General features: G+C 40.4%; 1 protein-coding gene across 9 annotated transcripts in view; it reads left to right on the plus strand.

Moving 5' to 3' along the window:
* The window catches only part of Pkhd1 (PKHD1 ciliary IPT domain containing fibrocystin/polyductin), a 432,625-nt gene that overhangs the window by 29,751 nt on the left and 383,234 nt on the right, over window positions 1–19,640 (plus strand). For all 9 annotated transcript variants that reach the window (XR_013425107.1, XM_005318573.4, XM_078019904.1 and 6 more), the window contains exons 15-27: window positions 976–1,090; window positions 2,611–2,889; window positions 3,880–3,969; window positions 4,078–4,168; window positions 4,848–4,990; window positions 6,329–6,459; window positions 7,421–7,596; window positions 10,406–10,544; window positions 13,420–13,544; window positions 15,799–15,983; window positions 16,894–17,016; window positions 17,592–17,697; window positions 18,152–18,427. Coding sequence is in view for 8 of the 9 variants with exons in the window: in XM_005318573.4 (XP_005318630.2) it covers window positions 976–1,090; window positions 2,611–2,889; window positions 3,880–3,969; window positions 4,078–4,168; window positions 4,848–4,990; window positions 6,329–6,459; window positions 7,421–7,596; window positions 10,406–10,544; window positions 13,420–13,544; window positions 15,799–15,983; window positions 16,894–17,016; window positions 17,592–17,697; window positions 18,152–18,427 (1,979 nt within the window). In the remaining variant the exon portion in view is untranslated. The remainder of the gene's footprint in view (window positions 1–975; window positions 1,091–2,610; window positions 2,890–3,879; window positions 3,970–4,077; window positions 4,169–4,847; window positions 4,991–6,328; window positions 6,460–7,420; window positions 7,597–10,405; window positions 10,545–13,419; window positions 13,545–15,798; window positions 15,984–16,893; window positions 17,017–17,591; window positions 17,698–18,151; window positions 18,428–19,640) is intronic.

Raw genomic sequence — 19,640 nt, forward strand, 5'->3', positions numbered from 1 at the left:
CCTTTTATATTTCAGCTTAGTTGTGGAATGAAAGGCGTTTTTCCTGGTCTAGGGAATTTCAGGCAAGGAAGAAGCCAAGGAGGGAAGGAACACTGTTGGTGGAATAATGCTTCCTGGAGCCTCACTGACTAGGAAGTGAACCAACAGTCTACCATTGAAACGTGCTATCACCTGGGGTCCATTGTAGCACCTTGTGTGCGTCTTTATCAATAGTTTTTGAGGACCATTAATAATGTTCAATGAAAAACTTTTCAGCTATATTTACTGTGTAAATCAGTGAGCCCTGACCTCCTCAAAAGGCAAAACCAAAAAAAAAAAAAAAAAAACCAGAAAGGGTATTGATTCATATGATAGGACATGTAGGTTATGTCCCTTCAACTGTTTTTTCGAGGAGCCACAAACTAGATTGTAAATCATCTTCCACTCTCCCTCTTCTTCATTTCTTAAAATTAAATATTGTTGTATTGATTGATTGATTGATTGATAAGGTAATGTTGTTATATTGGTGACCCTTTAAAATCACTATTTTGGAAACCATTTTCAAATATAAAATTCTCTCTAAAGACAAAAATATATGTATGCATTAAAGGAAAGATTTAAAACTTCTTTATGGTGATGACCTGATGATTTTTAGATAATAATATAAGCAAAAACTAGTGTTGGTATTTATTTAGGTGCTTTGATCAGTTTTTAAACTGCATCTGTCTCTAAAATAAGATCACTAGAATTTATCTTGAAACATTTCATTGAAATGGTCTTATTTTTAAAAAGTTTCACAAGATTTCCTATGATCTTCTTCAAGAATGTAAGATTTATGGCTCTTCCTAGAATACCCTGGAAATCATGTGGCATAAGAGGCAGGATTTTCATCATCATTACCATAAAGAAAAGCAAAGTACCAGGACAACCGTATGTTGGCTCAGTGATTCAGACCTTGGTTAATCTCACTTGACTCTGTGTTCTTCTGCTTTACAGAGCGCGGCTCAGTGGGTTCTTTGTGGCTCCAGAGACAAATAATTATACATTCTGGATCCAGGCAGATAGCCAAGCTTCCTTGCATTTTAGTCAGACAGAGGAACCAAAGACTAAGGTATTCATCTTCCTCTCATTTTCCTTTTCTTCATCCCCAGTCCTGTACCCTTGAAAAAAGAAAGAGTCAAAGCAAAGTTCTCATTTCTATAGGTGATTATAATATTCCATGAGATGTTCAGGGGCTCTAATTGTTGAAAAAGAATGTGGTTGAATATAATGGTACCTATTATTTATTGAGCATTTACAATAAGCCAGAAATTCTGCTATAGTTTTTACATAGCTCACCTCTAATCTTCACTGTATATCTGTGAGATATGTAAATTTATCTCCATTTTCTAGATAAGGAACTTGAGGCTAAGAAAGTTTGTGTGGCTAATCTCAGACAGAATGGATAATAAGAGGTATATTCAGGATACATAATCATATTTGTCTGACTCCAAAATGTATACCTTTCCACTAATTTTGAGTAGAGATGTAACCAGCCTCATAAAGAAATTTCCTCATAAACTTTGGAGGAGAAGAGAAGATGCCTTTAAAAAATAGCCAAATTAAACCATCATATGATATGACCCAGCTATATCCTCCAATGAAAAATTCCATAAAGAAAATGTGGTATATATAACAGAGTGGAGTTTTTTTTAGCCATAAAGAAGAATTAAATTATGCTATCTGCAGGAAAATGGATGGAATTTGAAAACATATGTTAAGCAAAATAAGCCAAACTTAGAAAATTAAGGGTCATATATATTTTTTCTCATATGTGGAAGATAGAGAGCAAAAAGAAAAAGAAAGGTGTGGGGGGATCTCATGAAAATTAAAGGGAGATCAGTAGAGTAGAGGAGAGGGACCAGGAGAGGGAGGAGGGGAGAGAAATACTGGGGACTGATATTGGCCAAACTATATTGTTACATTGTGTGCATGTACAAATATGTGACAACAAATCCCACCATTATGGACAAATATAATATACAAATAAAATATGGAGAAATAACATAAACATAAAAAATGCAGCCAAGATTCACTGTGCCATTGACAGAGAGCCACCATACTTTTAATTTGGAATTGATTTGCTAGTTGGTTAGAGAAAGGTCATAGATTGTGATGTTGTTGGGTCATTCTAGGTCAGATAAGGAAATTGAGGCTAAGAAAGATTTTATGGCCAATCCCATAGGGCTTAATACAATTTTTAAGTAATATTAAGGGCTTAATACTACTTTTTAGGGCTTAATACTACTTTTTTTTCTCTGGGGCTTGATTCTACTTTTTTCTCTAGGGCTTAATACTGCTTTTTTCACAACATCATGTAGACCTGTGTTGTTAGGTTGGCTGTTCCTGCTTTAAATATGGTCTGTCTGGCCTCATTTGAATACTATTGAGAGAGAGAGAGAGAGAGAGAGAGAGAGAGAGAGAGAGAGAGAGAGAGAGAGAGAGAACAGGGCTAAGGTGAGGGCCCACTTACTGGGAAGGGCGGACTGGTTCAAAGGTCTCACATTAGTAGCTGTTCAGACATCCAAAATTTGAGAAGAAAATGACTGGAAACTTCATAATGTTTGTCCTGATATGTGAATTTGGGCACAGGTGGAAGTGGCCTCCATCAGGGTTGGCACTGCTGATTGGTTTGACTCCTGGGAACAGAACGAGAATGAAGAGCCCTGGCAACAGAAGACAGCCAAGTTGGAGCTGTTGGGGGGAGCCAAGTACTACCTGGAAGCAGAGCATTATGGGACAGCCCCCAGCAGGGGAATGAGAATTGGGGTCCAGATCCACAACACCTGGCTGAATCCTGATGTGGTCACCACTTACCTCCGAGAGAAGCACCAGATCCGAGTCCAAGCCCAGAAACTTCCAGAAATACAGGTCTGCATTTCCTTCAGTCCCACTTAGCGGAAAGTCTTGCTTAGTAGAAGTACTGTCTGAGAGAGGGGACCTGAGTTGTAATTATACTAGGACATGTACTAGATAAGATAGTGAAGCTGTTTTCTTAAAAATGCAATTTTATTATTGAGATTAACTTACTCATTGACTTAGTTTCAGGAATTTAAATTTCAGGTAAGTCTTTTTTTTTTTTTAAAACTTATTCTCCAGATCCTTCAAACACACACACACACACACACACACACACACACACACACACACACACACCTCATGTGAGTGCACACACAGGAAATACCAGTTTTTTGACAAATGCAGGTTCTATTTCCTGATATGCCGTGCTTTCTAAGTCTACTCATAAAGATTGTCCTACTTAGTAGGTCTTTGAGTTTTGCCCCATATTTTTGGTGAGAAACTTTGATGTACTTTTTGTTGTTCACTTTTTGATGTACAAAGACAAATGGATTTAGACTCTGCCTTCTAAAACTTCTAGTCTAACAGTATCATGCACATCGATAACCACAGAACAAAGTAGAAAATGACAGAAGATTTAAGGGATTAAAAGCTACATAGATCTTATTCCAGAATAAAAGTGTAATGGGTGCAACAGAGAACGTGTTGGAAGCAGATACTGAATAAGCCTCTGGGAGAGTGGGACATTTCTTGTGGCTGCTTCTGTCTCCTGGACCACCATGGGAGAAAGCGCTTGGTGAGAAGGGCTGGAAGTGTGGCATTCAGTGGCGACTTTAAGTCTTATGCTCTCAGAAAATTGGTGCAGATAAATAGGGAAGCAGATACATATATTACTCCAAGAAAAGTTTCCATTAGGTGAAGACACTGTGTCTTCAGAGCCTCCTCATCATAGTGCATTTAGAAAACTGAGATTATAATAAAATGGAAATAGCTGGGGAGGAGACATGTTCTGTGTTTCTGGACTGACTGTGTCAGTTAGTCCTGTCTCTCTTGACTTTTTAGATGCTGAATGTATCAGGCAGAGGCAACCTTTTCCTTATGTGGGGCAATGTTTCTAGCCAGCCAATCCCTGCAAATGCCACAGCCCATCAGGTGAGATCCTTCTTCAAATAATGAGGAGTAGGGTGGGAGAACTTGGGATGGTCATGGTGCCTACCATATGGAATCTTAGTAATATATATATTTTTTTCCTTTTAATAGATTCAAACCACCATTGAGGAGTTACTTGCAGTAAAATGCACCCTGGAACCCCTTTCAGCCAACACCCTCCTCCGGCTTGGATTTGAACAAGGTGGTGTTTCTGGCCTCCATCTGATTCTCTTTTCCATTATTTTCTTTTTCTACTTTTCTGTAAGATAAAGGAACAATCTTTGTTTCCTTTCCAAGGTGCTAACAGATTCAAAGAAAAATATGAACACTAGATTTGATACTGAGTGACCAGAAGAGCAGCAAGAAGTTTGGCAGAGAGGTCAGGAGAAAGGCTAGGTGTTCCTCCTGCGCTTTGACTTAGGGTGAGGCACTTTCTAGGAAGTAGGAGGTAGGAAGAGGTGCAGACAGACATAGTGGCAACTTTATAATCCTGTTTAATTAAAAATGTGTCTAAAAGAATTATTACATTAAAAATTGGTCTTAAGAAATTTTTAACATGTGAAGACATCTTCTTAAAACTACACTAAGGTGAACTAACTTCCAGTTGACTATCTTTGTCTCTTTGCTTCTCGTTCTTTCTCATGTCTTTGTATACAGAGAAAGTGGTAGTGGATATCCATGTCCAGGCAGATGGAAAGGGTTTCTGAAAGCTGGAGCCTTCTAGCAGCAGGCTGCTTGGCACGATGCCATGTCCAGCTCTCCCAGAGGCTGAAGGTCCAATATCAGAGCGAACACACAACCATTCCCTGCCCACACATTGGGAAGCTCAATCATGTTTAACATCTTTTCCTGCCTTGCTGTTTTACCTGAACTGCATCCAGGCCTGGAAGGTTCCAGCTCTGATGGGGACATCACCAGTGGGACAGAGCCCTTCTGTGGCAGATTCAGCCTCCATCAGCCTCGACAGCTTGTCCTGACCCCCACAGTTACCCAAATGAGCTATCGACTAGATAAGTACCCCCATGTGAGTAGCAGCCCTCATGCTTCCAAGTCCAGTGGGTCATGAAGGGTTGATAGTGTTCTCTGGGTTTGAGACTGAAAACCTTAAGAAAGAGGAGTGGTTGCTGTGATTTCCCCCAGGCACCTCAGGTGGGGGGGTCCTTTGTGTCTTAACTGCTGTTCCAGGTGTAAATAGACACACCTAGCCACCATTTGTATGTTGTCATCTAGAAATGCCTATATTAGCTATAAGCCTACAGAAGGCTTTCTTTGCAGACCCTGCAGTCAGACGGTCAGATCCTCTGGTTTTGAATCCTGACCATACCCTACAATCCCTCAATATCTTATTTAAGTACAGCATGCCTTGGTTTATTCATCAGTAAAATGGGTAATAATGTGGTCTAATTCTCAGGAATGTGGTGAAGATTAAACAAGATGATCTATTAAAGTGTTTGCCCAGAGGTCAGGACTCAGGAGGCTAGTTATTGTTGTTATGGTTATTGTTATTACTGATGGATTGATTGACAGTTTTTTTTTGAACACCTTTGCTTCAATAACTCTACCATCCTTCATAAAAGGGCTGCAGCTCATTTGCTCTTTGGGAACCACAGTGAAATCTGGAAAGGTGGAGCTCATGACAGCAGCTTTGTGTTTTCATAGTTGCGCTATTAGCTGTGGGAGAGGGGTTAAATGGTTCTGGTCAGGGGCTCGGCTATCTTTAACCTCTTCTCTATGGCAGGCTCCCACTGGGGGCTGATTGCCCCTTAGGGGAGTGTTGGAAATGCATGGAGATATTTTTGGTTGTCACACTGGGGAACTGCTATTGGTATCTGGTAGGTAGAGACCAGGAATGTCTCTGAACATCCTATAATATGTAGAAATGTCCCCACAACAATGAGTTACCCAGCTCCCATGATATCAAGAGTGCTGAGGTGAAAAGTTTCTTGTGGCAGAAATCCTTGTGTTTATTTGAATTAGAAACCAAGGATGTTGGGGAGTTAGAGTTGAAGAAAGGCTCAAAGAGGGTGAGTGAGTTACTTAAGTTTGCACAGATAATTGGGTTAAAGCAATTAAGATTGGATACTTTAAAATCCTTAGGCATTTAAAAACTCTGTTGAATGTTGATATTTTTGATCTCAAAAAAGCATTTACTCTACTTCCCTCTAGCTTTATTGAAGTAAGTAAATAACAATTTGCTCTAAATTATTCGTGTCTCAGCTGGACCGGTAAGCTGCAGGAAGGTAGGAACTGGGCTCTCTCATGGCATGTGGCAGGGTTCTAGACATGTGGCCCCTCATTATACATTGTTTAAATGGCTGCTTCTTGCACCAGTGGAACTGAAGAACATATTTTGTGTCTGTAGCTGTGTATCGCATACAAAGGCTATATGAATAAGATCCTAAAGATGACTGTGTCTTTCACAATTGGCTTTCAAACCATCAAAAAGAAGAACAGCACCTGTGACTGGAGTCTGCCTGGGACCAGCCCTGAGAGGTAGGGATTTGGTGGGAAGGGGAGGAGGGGATTTTTCCAGCTGGGGGAACTGGGGGACAGTGGCCCACTTGAGATACTGAGAGTCTTATATTTGGGACTCAGTTACTAACATGGGGCTTTGAACTTTTTTTTTTGTTGTTTGTTTAATTTGACAACCAGTTCGACTTAAAAGCAGTCAGCTATTAATAATAGAATAGTGCTGGGCACGATGGTGCATGCCTGTAATTCTAGCGACTTGAGAGACTGAGGCAGGAGTATTGCGAGTTCAAAGACAGCCTCAGCAACTTATCAAGGCCCTAAGCAAGTCAGCGAGACCCTGTCTCTGAATAAAATATAAAAATGGGTGGGGATGAGGCTCAGTGGTTAAGCACCCTGGGTTCAATCACTAGGGTCAGAGAGAGAGAGAGAGAGAGAGAGAGAGAGAGAGAGAGAGAGAGGGAGAGAGAGAGATCCTTAAAGGAATAGAATTGTAGAACTCCTATTTGGGAGAGAATTTAGAGACCATCCGTTGACATAAAAGGAAAACTGAGAACTTATGATTCACCAAAATGCATTCAGTTAGTGCCTTTGGAAAAATGAAGGCATCTTGATCCTTGATTCAGGGCTCTTTGCACATGTTTCTTCTGGGTATTTTCAGCAGCTTTAAACCTAAATGAGTCAGTAATGTCCAGCACCAATCTTCCCTGTGGTTAGAGCTAAACATATAATCTTCTTAAGATGTCCAATTAAATTGTAATTTAAAAATGCTGCTGATGCCGAGTGTCACGAGTGAATGATTGACTTACAGAGTGACTGCCTAGTGTTACAGCCAAAACTGAGCTGAGTCTATGCCAGGTGGATGTTTGTACCCAAGGCACACAAGCTGCTTCGGCACAGGGATTGTGGAGTCTTTGGCTGCAAAGTCCTTGGACAGGACTGTGGATGTTACTCAGAGGCCTTTTCCCCACTGTGCTGTCTGCAGCTGGGAGTTCACATGCACTGACCTCTGGGACACATGCATGCATCGCTTCGGGGACCTCCAGCTGCCTCTGTCAAATGTCCCTGTGTCAATTCATCAGATTGTCCTCCTTCCTTTGCCCCAAGAGACTGGTCAGCTCTATGTGGATGAAATTATTATCACAGACACAAACATAACAGGTGATGATCAAATGTGCAGTCCTCCATGAACCTGCCTGTCAAATGCCTACCTCGCACTTTCCCGCTAGAGGTTGTTGTTCTTTTAATAGAGTAATGGCTGATTCTCTACTTTATCTGCTGTGGTTCTGAAAGCAGAATGATTGGAGCTAGGTGACCTTGGTTCTACTTCTCTCTCACTGGTCCTTTTTCTCCTTATTTATCTCATTTATTGACTCTTGTTTCTGGTGCTTGTGTTCTTACTCTATCACTTTTTGGCTGGGAAGCTTTGGTTTCCTCATCTGTAAAATGGGCATAAGAAGGAACCTACCTCACTGAATTTCTGTGAAGCTCAACCAAAGTTTAATATAAACCACTCATTACAGGTTCTGACCATAGTGTGCTTTACAAATGTAAGCAATTATTATTATTGTTATTAGGGCCAGTAGGATTTCTCCACCTCTCAGTTCAATGTATCTGTCATACAGAGTGCTAGAAGTATTGCAATGATATTTGGTCTCCTATATAGGCTTGAGGTATGATTTATGAACTTGAAGGAAGACAGGGAGAGTGAGGAGCCATATGTTCCTGAGAGAATGTCCCTGTCCTTCTTTAGGTCCATCCACACTCCTCCCACTCACTCTTCAGAGCTCAGACCTAGTCCCTTCTTCCACAAAGTTTCCTTTGGCCTGTTTTGGGCACAGGGTTCTCCCCTAGCTGGGTTGTCCTTCTTGTGGTAGAGACAAAGTGTTACCAGGGGCCCGGTGAATCTGGCCATGTTTAATGTGCACCATAGCTAAAACCGAATGGTGCAGTTTGCTCTTAGGGCCTCCTCATTTCTCAGTTTTGTTCCTTTTCTTTTTCTGTTAAATATTTTATGACTTTGGGGCTCAGCTTTCCTGTTTTTTTTTTTTTTTTTAAATAGCTTCTCTCTCTCCAAGGAGAAAAAGATGATATAGTCACTTGAACTTTGATTTACAAAGTGCCTAACTTTTTAGTTTTTTTTTTTTGTCTAAAAATTGCAGATCTGAGTATAGGGAGATTGAGGATAGGTGACAAGAAGACTCTTTGTCAGCCCTGAAATTACATCATCTCTGATATTCATCAAAATTTCATTTTCTATCTGTTTAAGTGAGTGAAGTGTTTTTTTTTTTTTTTTTTTTTTGAGCTGCTGGGTCAGATTGGGTCATATTTCAAACCATTCTTATTCTGGCACACTTAGAAAATGACAGTATTCCAAAGGCATGCAAGGATACCTCTTGGATTTGTTGGTGCCTAAGGTAACTGGCTGGGGGACTTTGGTGTCCCCAAGTGCAGTCTGGATTTCCAGAGGGCTGAGGGGATTAGTATTTCAAACACTTGAACCCACTGGTTGGAAAACTCTGGTGCCATTTCACTTTCTCCTTTAAATGGCATCCTGACCCTCCAAACCCTGGAAGCCAAGGGTCCAGAACCTTTCTTGCTACTGCCATCTTTTCTGCCAACAAATGCTGGTGAGGAGGGAAGAAGTAATGGAGAGAGTGGGAACAAGAAAGAAGCCTGAGGTTGGCTTGGGTGAAATGGTTTTCTTCCAACTTTGTCAAGTTACTCTACTGGCAATGATTTTGTTCTAAGGATTAATTAATGGCAACATAAACACTACTCAATTGGACTCAGGTTTCAAAGTTAATTATATGTTATTTATTTGATAACATATAATTAAATTTAATATTTAATTATATTCACCTATCTAATGTCCTCTATAAAAATTATTTTAATCTAGTGTCAGTTTCCATTTATTTTTCATTTAGTTCTCAGAAGCCCATAAGATGGTCCTATGATCTCCATCCTGCGCATGAGGAAACCAAGGCCAATGGGGTATCTCTTAGCCCTTCACTTTCTCCTTTCTCTTCTTGCAGAGCACACAGCTGGGATGTGAGAGAGATCAGAATCTAGGTATCACTGACACTTGAGCAGACCCTTCAGAGGCCCAGTTGAGCTAATAATCATGTACTGAACACCTACTCCATATCCAGTGTTGTTCTAAACATTGAGCACACAGAGATGGATAAACCAAAGATGTTGCCCTTGAACTCTTTATAGTCTAAATTGTTTTTTTTAAAAAAATTATTGGTTTCTTTTAGTTATCCATGACAACAGAAACCATTTTGATATAATTATTCAGGCATGGAATATATTTTATTCTAGTTAGGATCCATTCTTAGGGGTGTACATGATGGTGGGATTCACTGTGATGTTTTCACATATGTACATGGGGAAATTATGTCAGATTCATTCTACTGTCTTTGAAGTTGTCTTTTTTTCCCAGTGCCTAATAGGAGGGTAAAAAGATATTAAAAATATATGGTGCTGGTCTCACTAAACTCCCTGCCATGAGATTGTTATCAGTCATGCATGTCAGGATCCCCACTTTACAAATGGGAAAACTGCATCATAGGGAGTTCATGTCAGTTGGCTTACTGGGGACCCAAAAGAAGTGGGGAAAGTGTGTGCTCTTTCAGCACCTTGGGAATTAACACTGTGATAGAGGACCTGTATGGGTCTGCCTCCAAGAGCACAGTCAGTGACCTTTGGCTGACTGGGAGCTTATGGGACTTTGCCTTGGAATCAATCATCCACTGAAGCCATGACCTTGCATTTCCTTCTGATAGTAAACTGAATGGTGGGTCCTTCCGCCACCTGTCCCTTTGCTTTCTGTGTCAGCAGGTGGGTAGGAACCTGTGCTTTAAGGGTGCACTGTGAGCTGAGTAACCTAACACCTCCATGTGGGATTCTTCATACATTGCTCTGTCGCCTTGAATTACTTGATAATAACAGGATCTTTGGTCTCTAGTTTCTCCAGTTGATTCCGGAACAGCTCGTCCAGGTGGGAACCTGGTGGAATCCATCTCTGTGGTGGGATCCCCTCCAGTCTACAGTGTAGCCTTCTGGCTGGCAGGGTGTGGCCTGGAGCTCCCACTTATCACTGCATGGTAAGGAATGGCTTTGTACCCCTGTCCCTCCTTAGGATTGTTGGTTGGCTGTGGGGATGCAGAAATGGGACTTTTGTCTGGACAAGGACCTGTTTTACTGCTTAAAGGAATGTTTTCATCTTGAGCATCTAGCATCAGACTCACCAGGAGGTCTTGCTAAAACAGATTGCTGGGCCTCGATTTCAAAGCCTCTAATGAAGTAAGTTTGGGACAAGGCCTGAGAGTTTGCATTTTTAAATTTTTTTTTTAATATTTATTTTTCACTTTTCTGTGGACACAACATCTTTATTTTATTTTTATGTGGTGCTGAGGATCGAACCCAGCGCCCCGAGCATGCCAGGCAAGCTCGTTAATGCTTGAGCCACATCCCTAGCCAGAGTTTGCACTTTTTAATGAGTTTCCTGGTGATGCTGATTCTGCTGTTCTGGGGACCACACTTTGAGAACTATTTTATATTAAATTTGTTTTAAAATAGTTGAATTTTTGTGCTGTTTCGAGATTTACATTCACATTGTTTTCTGTTTACTCTCCCATTCCATTCCCCATATATTGATCTTGTTGAGATCCTTTGAAATTAAAAGAAATAGTCTTAAGGAACAAAAATAGGCATTTCTGAAAACTGACCACCAGATGGCACTAGAATGCTATAAGTCTGGCTTCTTAGTAGTCAACTATTTCTAGAAATTGGTTTATAAAGCAGCAATTAATGGTAAGGCTCCCAGAAGTCTGTGGAACATATGCATACTTTAATTCATTCTTTTAACTTTTCTCTTAAACCCTGTGTCTACAATGGAAGAATTCAGATGCTCTGACTTTCATATGTGCTTTTCATACATAGATATGTACATATGTGGTTTATGTACGCCTGCTTCGAATCTCTTTCTTTGGTTTCAAAAAATGAGTTATCATACCTACAACCTGCTGGATGGTATATGAAAGGGAGGGAAAGAAAGCGTGAATCCGTGCTTTATTTTCCTTGATATATTGTTTGTTCCATGGTCCTCTGAGCAGGAAATGTGTTAAATCCACCACCAGAATGAAGAGGTGAGAGAGCTTTGGTGATGGAGAGGAAGCTTCCATATTGGTTGTCTCTAAATGCCAAAGTTATTAACTCTGAAGCAATAGTGGCTAATTTACATCACTGAGTAGTTTCATGCTGAGAGTGGTCCTCGCAACCTTCTTTTCTGAGTGTTCCTCAAATCCCTTGGCTCCTCTGGAAGCTTCTGGCCTAAGCAAGACAGAACAACTTTCAGACTAGGATACATTCCCCACTCAGGCAGTGCTACTCTGTCATTTCTCTATGTTGGCTCATATGCATATCAATATGTGGTACTTAAATAATACTATTGACAGAAATTGTATATGTCTCTTATTGAAATTTTGGAAAATACAGAAAAACACATAGAAGATAAAATTTATTCATAGTCTCATCACGAAGAAATAACTTCTGTTAACACATTGGGCCTATATTCTGCTTTTTTTCCCCACAGCAGTGTTTGCATACATATATCCATGTATATATTGACTTTTTAAACGTCAAATTGGGATCATACATTACATACTCTATGTATTACTCACCCTTTTCAGCTAATGTTATAGGTTGAATCTTTAAACCCACTGGCAATGATTTCTTTCTCTTTTTTAATATTTATTTTTTAGTTTTAGGTTGACACAGTATCTTTATCTTACATTTATGTGGCGCTGAGAATCGAACCCAGTGCCTCATGCATGCTAGGGGAGCGCTCTACCACTGAGCTACAACCCCAGCCCTCAACAATGATTTCTATTGAGTGAATTGGTCTATTTGGCTTCTGTCACAAAATGACATAGATTGGCTGTCTTATATAGAACAAGGATTTATTTCTCACACTTCTGGAGGCAGGGAAATCCGTGATTGGTGCTCCCACAGGTTCAGTGTCTGGTGAGGGTTTTCTTCCCAGTTCATAGATAACACTTCATCATGTTCTCTCTTGGTGGAAGAAAGGAACATCTCTCTGGGCCTATTCTGTAAGATCACTATTCCACTGCATGAGGGCTGCACCCTATGACCTAATCACTTTCATAAAGTTTCCACTTCCCAATAGCATCACCTTGGGTATTAGGATTTCAACATGTGACTTGTGGGGACTCATATTTTCAGACCAAAGCACTAGCTAAATAGGGTTCCATTTCATGAGGTGTCACAATTTATTGAACCAATCTGTCATATTAAAAAGCAGGATTGGATTAGCCATGGTGGTGCACACCTGTAATCGCAGGGGCTCAGCAGGAGGATCTCGAGTTCAAAGCCAGCCTCAGCAAAAGTGAGGTACTAAGCAACTCAGTGAGACCTTGTCTCTAAATGAAATACAAAATAGGGCTGTGGATGTGGCCCAGTAGTTGAGTGTCCCTGAATTCAATCCCCAGTATCCCCCAAAATAAAATAAAAATAAAATCAGGATTGGGTGCGTAGTCTGTAGATAGGAGTTATATAAGAACTGGGCTAGCTGGAGTGACTGACCGTGCTTCAGCTGGGGATACTAGGTGAGGCAGCACCTGTGGACCAGAGCACACTGGCTTTTTGTTTGAATATGTACATGAGACTAGAGAAAACCAAGTTCTCTTTCAACTTTGTGGTGACTGAAGTCATTCGCTGTTCTCTGCTCCTAGAATTAGTGTTGGGTGAAGGGTGGAATGCTCTTAAAGAATTCTAATGTCTATATTGCACTTTTCTTGCTGTGGTGGAAGAGGGATGCTCAACATATGGGAGCTTGGGCCCCTTTGGCTGGGACCATGGGTGATGAACTAACTGGTCTTTGAGATGGAGCGGTGTTCTATGTGAATTGGCACGTCTTGAAGGCTATGTGGTTAATGCTCTGCTTCTGACATGCTGCAGCTCTGTGCCCACTGAAGAAACAGAAGGATCTGGACCCGTCCATGTGACAGCACAGAGACTACAGAGGACAAGTCCATCTGTGGGAGGACATTTTCGCATCCAACTTCCTAACACAGAGATTCCTGGTAAAGGGGCAGTTTGGGGGTGCAAGACCTCCCATTTCTATCTCTCCTCTCAGACAAACACGTCCTGTGAATCGCCAGATAGTCTGATAGTCTCAAAGCTGTTTTGTTTGTCTCGTGTCTGAAAATGGCCTTCTTAAAATTAAAGATGTGGAAAGGGACTTACTGCTTATACAACCCCAACTTTTAAATTTTGTAGCTATGGAAATTGAGTGGATTTGCGTCCTGGAACTGTCACAATAAATTATTACAAACTTAGGGACTTAACACTACAGAAATTTCTTCTCTTCTAGTTTTAAAATCCAGAAGCTCAAGATCAAGTTATTGCAGGCCCACACTCTCCACAGCAGGTTCTAGGCGAGGGCCCCTTTCCTGACTCTTCTAGTTTTTGGTGGACATTGGCGTTCCTGAGCTGTGGATATATTACTCCAACTTTGTGGTCATGCTGCCACTGCCTCTTCCTCTCTGGTCTCAAAACTTCCCCTGCTCTCTCTTATAAGAATACATAGAATTACATTTGGAGCCTACCTGGATAATCCAGGATAAACTGCTCTCAACACCTTTATTTAACCAAGTCTTTTGCCACATGATAATATTCATTCCTTCCCCTTGTAAGGTAACATTAATATGTTCAGGGTGTTAGAGCATTGGCATATCTGTTGGGGGCCACTGTTCAGCCAGCTACACTGAGGCACACCCAAAGATCATACAGATAAGTAGTCGATGACAGGGTCTGGATGAGAACCTGTGTATTTGAGTCTCAGATCAGTCCTCTTCTCTCTAGAGCCTCCTAGGCCAAGTTCCTTGATAGCAGTGTCCTTTAGAGTTAACCTAATGGTGACACCATGGGTTCTTGAGTATTTTAATGGTCATAACAAATGTGGAAAGAAATTGCAGATGCAATTAGGACAGTGCTTTTAAATCTTTAAGAATACTCATGTTTCACAACGGATACGAATTAAAAGTGATAACAGTGTGTTACTTATTTGATAGAAGTATGAAGAACCAAAAGGGAGGCTCAGGGAAAAAAATCAAGAGAGACTGGATAAAATTTGGTCCATGGCTCAAAAATCTCCTGCCAGAGCAGAGACACTCAGCTTGCAAAGGATCTTCTTGAGTGGGAGGAACACGAGAGTGTTTTTACTGAAATCCCGCAACTTAGGAACAGTTGAGGGCCCCTTGGTCATTATCTGATGCATGAACAAGTGCCTGCAGTATTCCACTGCCGTAATGTCCCTTACCGACCTTTACTTTTCACAAACAAGAGAGATTATTCGAGAGAGTCCTTTCTGCCGTCCTGTTCTGTTGCTGATGTTCCTCACATCGCTGCCTGCAAAACAACCAGGGGAAGTCAGATTTCACCTGGCATTTTGAAATGGTGATGGGCCTGAAATTATGTTTCAATATAGAAAAATGATTTTTTTTCCAATGATGAGATACTTTTGCCCACTGAAGGAACAGAAGGAAAGTGGCATTTTATTAACCCTTCAGGGCAGTGTGGAATTCAAGAGGAAGGCTCTTGCGTCAGTACAAGGCACCCTGTGTTTTAATCTAAACCTCTCTCATCAGGTTGGCAAGCTTGTGAATATGGTTAGTTTTCATTTTCTTCATCTCTGAAGTAGGCATCAGTACCCAAGTGATCCACCTCACAGGGCTGCTGGAAGCAGCTAATGAAATGGAAACTTTTGGTAAAGCATGAAGCAGGGTTCAAACACAGAGCTTTGTTATTTCTCTGTGGGGATGTGGAATGGGGAAGCAGGTGGTTGGGCTTAAAGGAAATTCTAATAGAGAAACTGAAGTTAAATGCCAACATTCCTCAGCTGGGTTGGCTAAGTTTTTATGGGTGTCAGCTGCCGTATGCCTCCCCCACTCCCTGTGAAAAGTGGCCAACTTTTCTCTGTTCACAGGGCCAGCTAAAATTTTCCAGGGAAAACCCAATGTTTAATTAGACTTTCAGCCTTTCTATAGATGTCTGGAGCTTATGTTTCTACTTGACAGTCGAGACTGTTTTGTCTGATAAACTCTGTTCTCTGCCTGCTATTTGATATGATTCTGATGGAAGATATTACAACATAAAAGTGGGCATCTACTTGAGTTTGCACTGGGAAAAATGTTTCAGCTAGGGCTGAAAGTTCTCTTGAAGCTATATTTTGAATTGGAAGGTCTGCTGCAAATTTAGTAGGCATCCTTGATGATGAGACCCTGCAAGATGAATTAACCAGACTTGTGTTTTCTATGCCCAAACCTTCCCTTACAGATGTCCCTGTGCACATTTCTGCAAGGCACCTTCAAAAACTCTTACAGGACAATGCTGATAACTTCACCTCCAGATACCTCAATGTCAGTGATTTCATTGTGAAGGAGGATCTAAACTCTTGCTATGAACATGTATGGACTCTTTCGTGGTCCACCCAGATTGGGGATTTGCCCAATTTTATCAGAGTATGTATGATATCACGTTGGGTGCTGTGAATTTGGTGCCTTAGGGAAATTTTGTAACAAAACAAAACAAAACAAAAACAAGAGAACCAGAATTATATGAATTAAAACTCTCGTGGATTATTATTTTGTTGGGATATTCAAGCAAGGGATCCTATGCTTTCTTTCTGGAAGCTTTCAACAAATATTTTGCACTTTGTGTTCCTCTTGAACAATTTAGACTCAATGTCTCTTTCCTAACTCTCTGTAATAGAGAAGTTGTTGGTCAGTGTCCGTCGTTCAATAATTCCACATCTGTTATTGGATAATTTAAGCAGATGTGATTGACTTAGATTTTCATGGAGGCAGATGGCAGAACAGAAGGAAGTTTAGAGAAGGATTTGCTGTCTTTGGATAATGACAAAACCAGATGCTCTTGCATATTTAGGATTAAAAAAATAATCTAATGAACATCTAGCATTTGGTTATTATAAAATAAAGCCCATGATGAAATTTTATTCCATTTATATGGTATTAAGGGTCATCTGGTTTTCAAACAAAACCATGGAGAGGAGATGGAAAAAGTGCTCTTATCTCAAAGCACTGTTTTCATACATTTCATTTTAGTATTTTGGATTGCAAACACAGAAAATAGAGAAAAATATAGAAGGAAAATATCACAAGATGTAGAAGATTGGTTGGTTATGTCTCTTTTTGAATGTCTCATTTTTAAATAAGTATTTTTCTAATCTACTGGGCTTTCATTAGCTATTACTACTGAAGGTTTCTAGATTTTAATTCTTTGCCAATTCAACTTTATTCTCTAGCTATCTGAATATCTCAAACAGAATGTGAAGAACCTCTTATCATTTGTTTTAATCAAGAATACATTTCTATTCTATGGCAGAACTTATCAGAAATTTAACTGTCTCAGGTGTCTGATCAAAGTCTGACTGGGATGAATCCTGCGGTAACCACTCGCGTGGTTTTTGATGGTGGAGTTTTTCTTGGACCTGTGTTTGGAGACATGCTGGCCACTGCCAACCAGCACACTCAGGTGAGAGTAGATGGGTCCTTGAGGTGCAGGCAGCAGTTCATGAAGTGAAGGTGGAAGGAAAATGTCTATTTCTTTGGCATTTAGTCTCAAAGAAAGGGTTTTTTACATGAGTGAGTAGTACCCAGTTGAAAATAGATTGATTAGCAGTCTATGCAGCTTGCATTTATGACATTTACTTTTGTATGCAGAAGAAATTTACTAAAGATTTAGCATATTCAGCTGTGGGTGGTGGCAAGTACCCAAAGTACTCAGGAAGCTGAAGCACAAGGATCTCTTGAGTTTGTGACCAGCTTGGAAATCATAGTGAGACCTCCATCTTAAAAAAAAAAATAGCATATTTCACTGTAAACATGAATTTAAGTCTTTCTACCATAAATTTAAGAACACTTAACGTGTTTTGTGCCATTCATTACAATTTTAGGTTTTAGGCTTATTACTGGGACAATAGAAGAAAGAAATGGGAATAAGTGAATCATTAGCATATTTTAATTTGGGAAATCTTCGTAAGTACTTTATGGCTATTCTCATGCGTATGAACTGTCCATGTTGTTTTAACTTCTTTTACTTTGTTTCAGGTGGTTGTACAAGTGAATGACATACCAGCTCATTGCCCAGGTTCCTGTTCTTTCCAATACCTCCAAGAGTCAACTCCCAGCGTCCATTCTGTGTGGTATTCCCTTGGTATGATTTGTGACTTGGCACTGAGACAGTCAGACTCAGTGATTTTATTTAGAGGCCATCTAGCTGGTGCTGAGGGATAGAAGGTGCATTAGTTCAGTAAGTAGAGGGTGAATCATGAAGCAGAAAGTCCATCCTGAGGTCCATCTAGGGAATATGTTTATTATTTGAGAAGGAAGCAATTTTTTTTGATAACTTAAATGTTTTTTGTCTCTTATTTTGAAATATTCATTTTGATTTTTTTAATTAAGCAGTGGCCTCTCATTACTAGTTTGAGAAAATTTAAGATGGAGTCTGTGTGCTACAGTGAAAAATGCAGTTGTCATGGTTGAGTCAGCATTTGAATCTCTGAATTTTAGGAGGGAAAAATGAAAGAGAATAAAAATTTGATGTGAGAGAGTGATATCACTGAGAGATGATTTTTTTTTTAATTTTTAAATTTCTTTCCTCTTTTCAGATGGTGACATCAATCCACTGGTTTATATTACTGGAACTGGTTTCTCTGATGATTCCCAGTCTTTACAGGTTACGGTGAACAAAATGAGTTGCAAAGTTATTTTCTCAAACCAAACGAATGTAGTGTGTCAATCAGACCTGCTGCCAGTCGGAGTACATCCAATCTCAGTGTTGGTGAGACCCTCTGGTCTTGCCGTCAATGCCAGTGGAGAAGGCCTCTTCCTGTACGTGAGACCCAGGCTTGATGCTGTGGAGCCTTCCAGAGCTGCAGAGATTGGTAATCTGGGCCTTGCAATGCATCTGACTCTCTGAAGCTAGCTTTCTAGTCAGAATGCTAAATGTAATCCTACAGTGTAGTAAATTCCATATACACCGTAATTTACAGCTTTATGTTCCTATACATTTCTGCTAATTAGCAACAGACCCTTAAGCCCTTAAGTGAACTCCTTTGTAACATAGTGTAGGTTGGCTTTGGTGTCAAGCATAATGAGTTAAGTCACCCAGTCACTGAGTCCATTGACCTAGTGGGAACAATGTTGGATTGGGAACCAGAATATTCCTGGGATTTTGCACTATCTCAAGTCAGATGTGTGAGCTTAGAAACTGCAGTTACTACCAAGGGATTTAGTTTCCTAATAATGATGATGACAGCAACAATATCATTTATCAGGTACTTCTTTTGAGTAGTCACACATCTTAAAGGCTATACCTCCCCCACTCCCCCCGAAATGGAATGATTGTCCACATTCTTCAGATGAGACAATGCTGGTTCTAAGAGGAAAGTGTTTTGGCCAAGGCTTCACAGGGAAAGAGGAAGAGCCAGTGAGCAAACCAGAGCTCTCCGACATGAAGTCTCCTTGCTCCCTTTATGTGCCATACTGTCACGGCCTTACCAGTACAACCACTAATGATGCTTCACTTATAGGCTAGCTAGCCTTGTGTCAGAGGAAATGAGTTAACAGTTGGGAAAGCCCCTTTAACAGTAAAATCATTCAATAGATGTGAAGTATAGAACTTGTCCACTAGGAACTTTGTGCATTGCTGATATTTCACAAATGTGTGTTAACTGATATACACTTGGCTAGTGTACAAGGCAAACTCCTGTTTGAGTAGTGAGGATCCAGAGGGCAGTGAGTCTTGTTAATATCTGCCCCATGAACTGGGTCTTAGTTCCATGGAACATGAGAGATTTCCCCACGACTTGCTACTTTCTAGGGGACACTACCAGTTAAAAACAACCCAGTTGGATTGTAAGAATCTCAGGAATACTCATGCTTATGTTTGCTGATGTAAAAATTTTGGCGCATAAAACTCCTTTCCTTAATGCTTTGGATTTTTCTTATTGTTTGTTCTGGTGACCGAGGCTTGTAGCTTAGAATACATTTTAAAGCAGTGTATTTTGGCCACGAACTCATTGTTCAAAGGAACAGTTTGTTTCTGACACTACTTGGCCTAGAAGAGTAAATCACAAGGGCCACCCCACTTCTTCT

The sequence above is a fragment of the Ictidomys tridecemlineatus genome, chromosome 8 (genome assembly GCF_052094955.1).
Source record: "Ictidomys tridecemlineatus isolate mIctTri1 chromosome 8, mIctTri1.hap1, whole genome shotgun sequence".
NCBI classification, from domain to species: Eukaryota; Metazoa; Chordata; class Mammalia; order Rodentia; family Sciuridae; genus Ictidomys; species Ictidomys tridecemlineatus.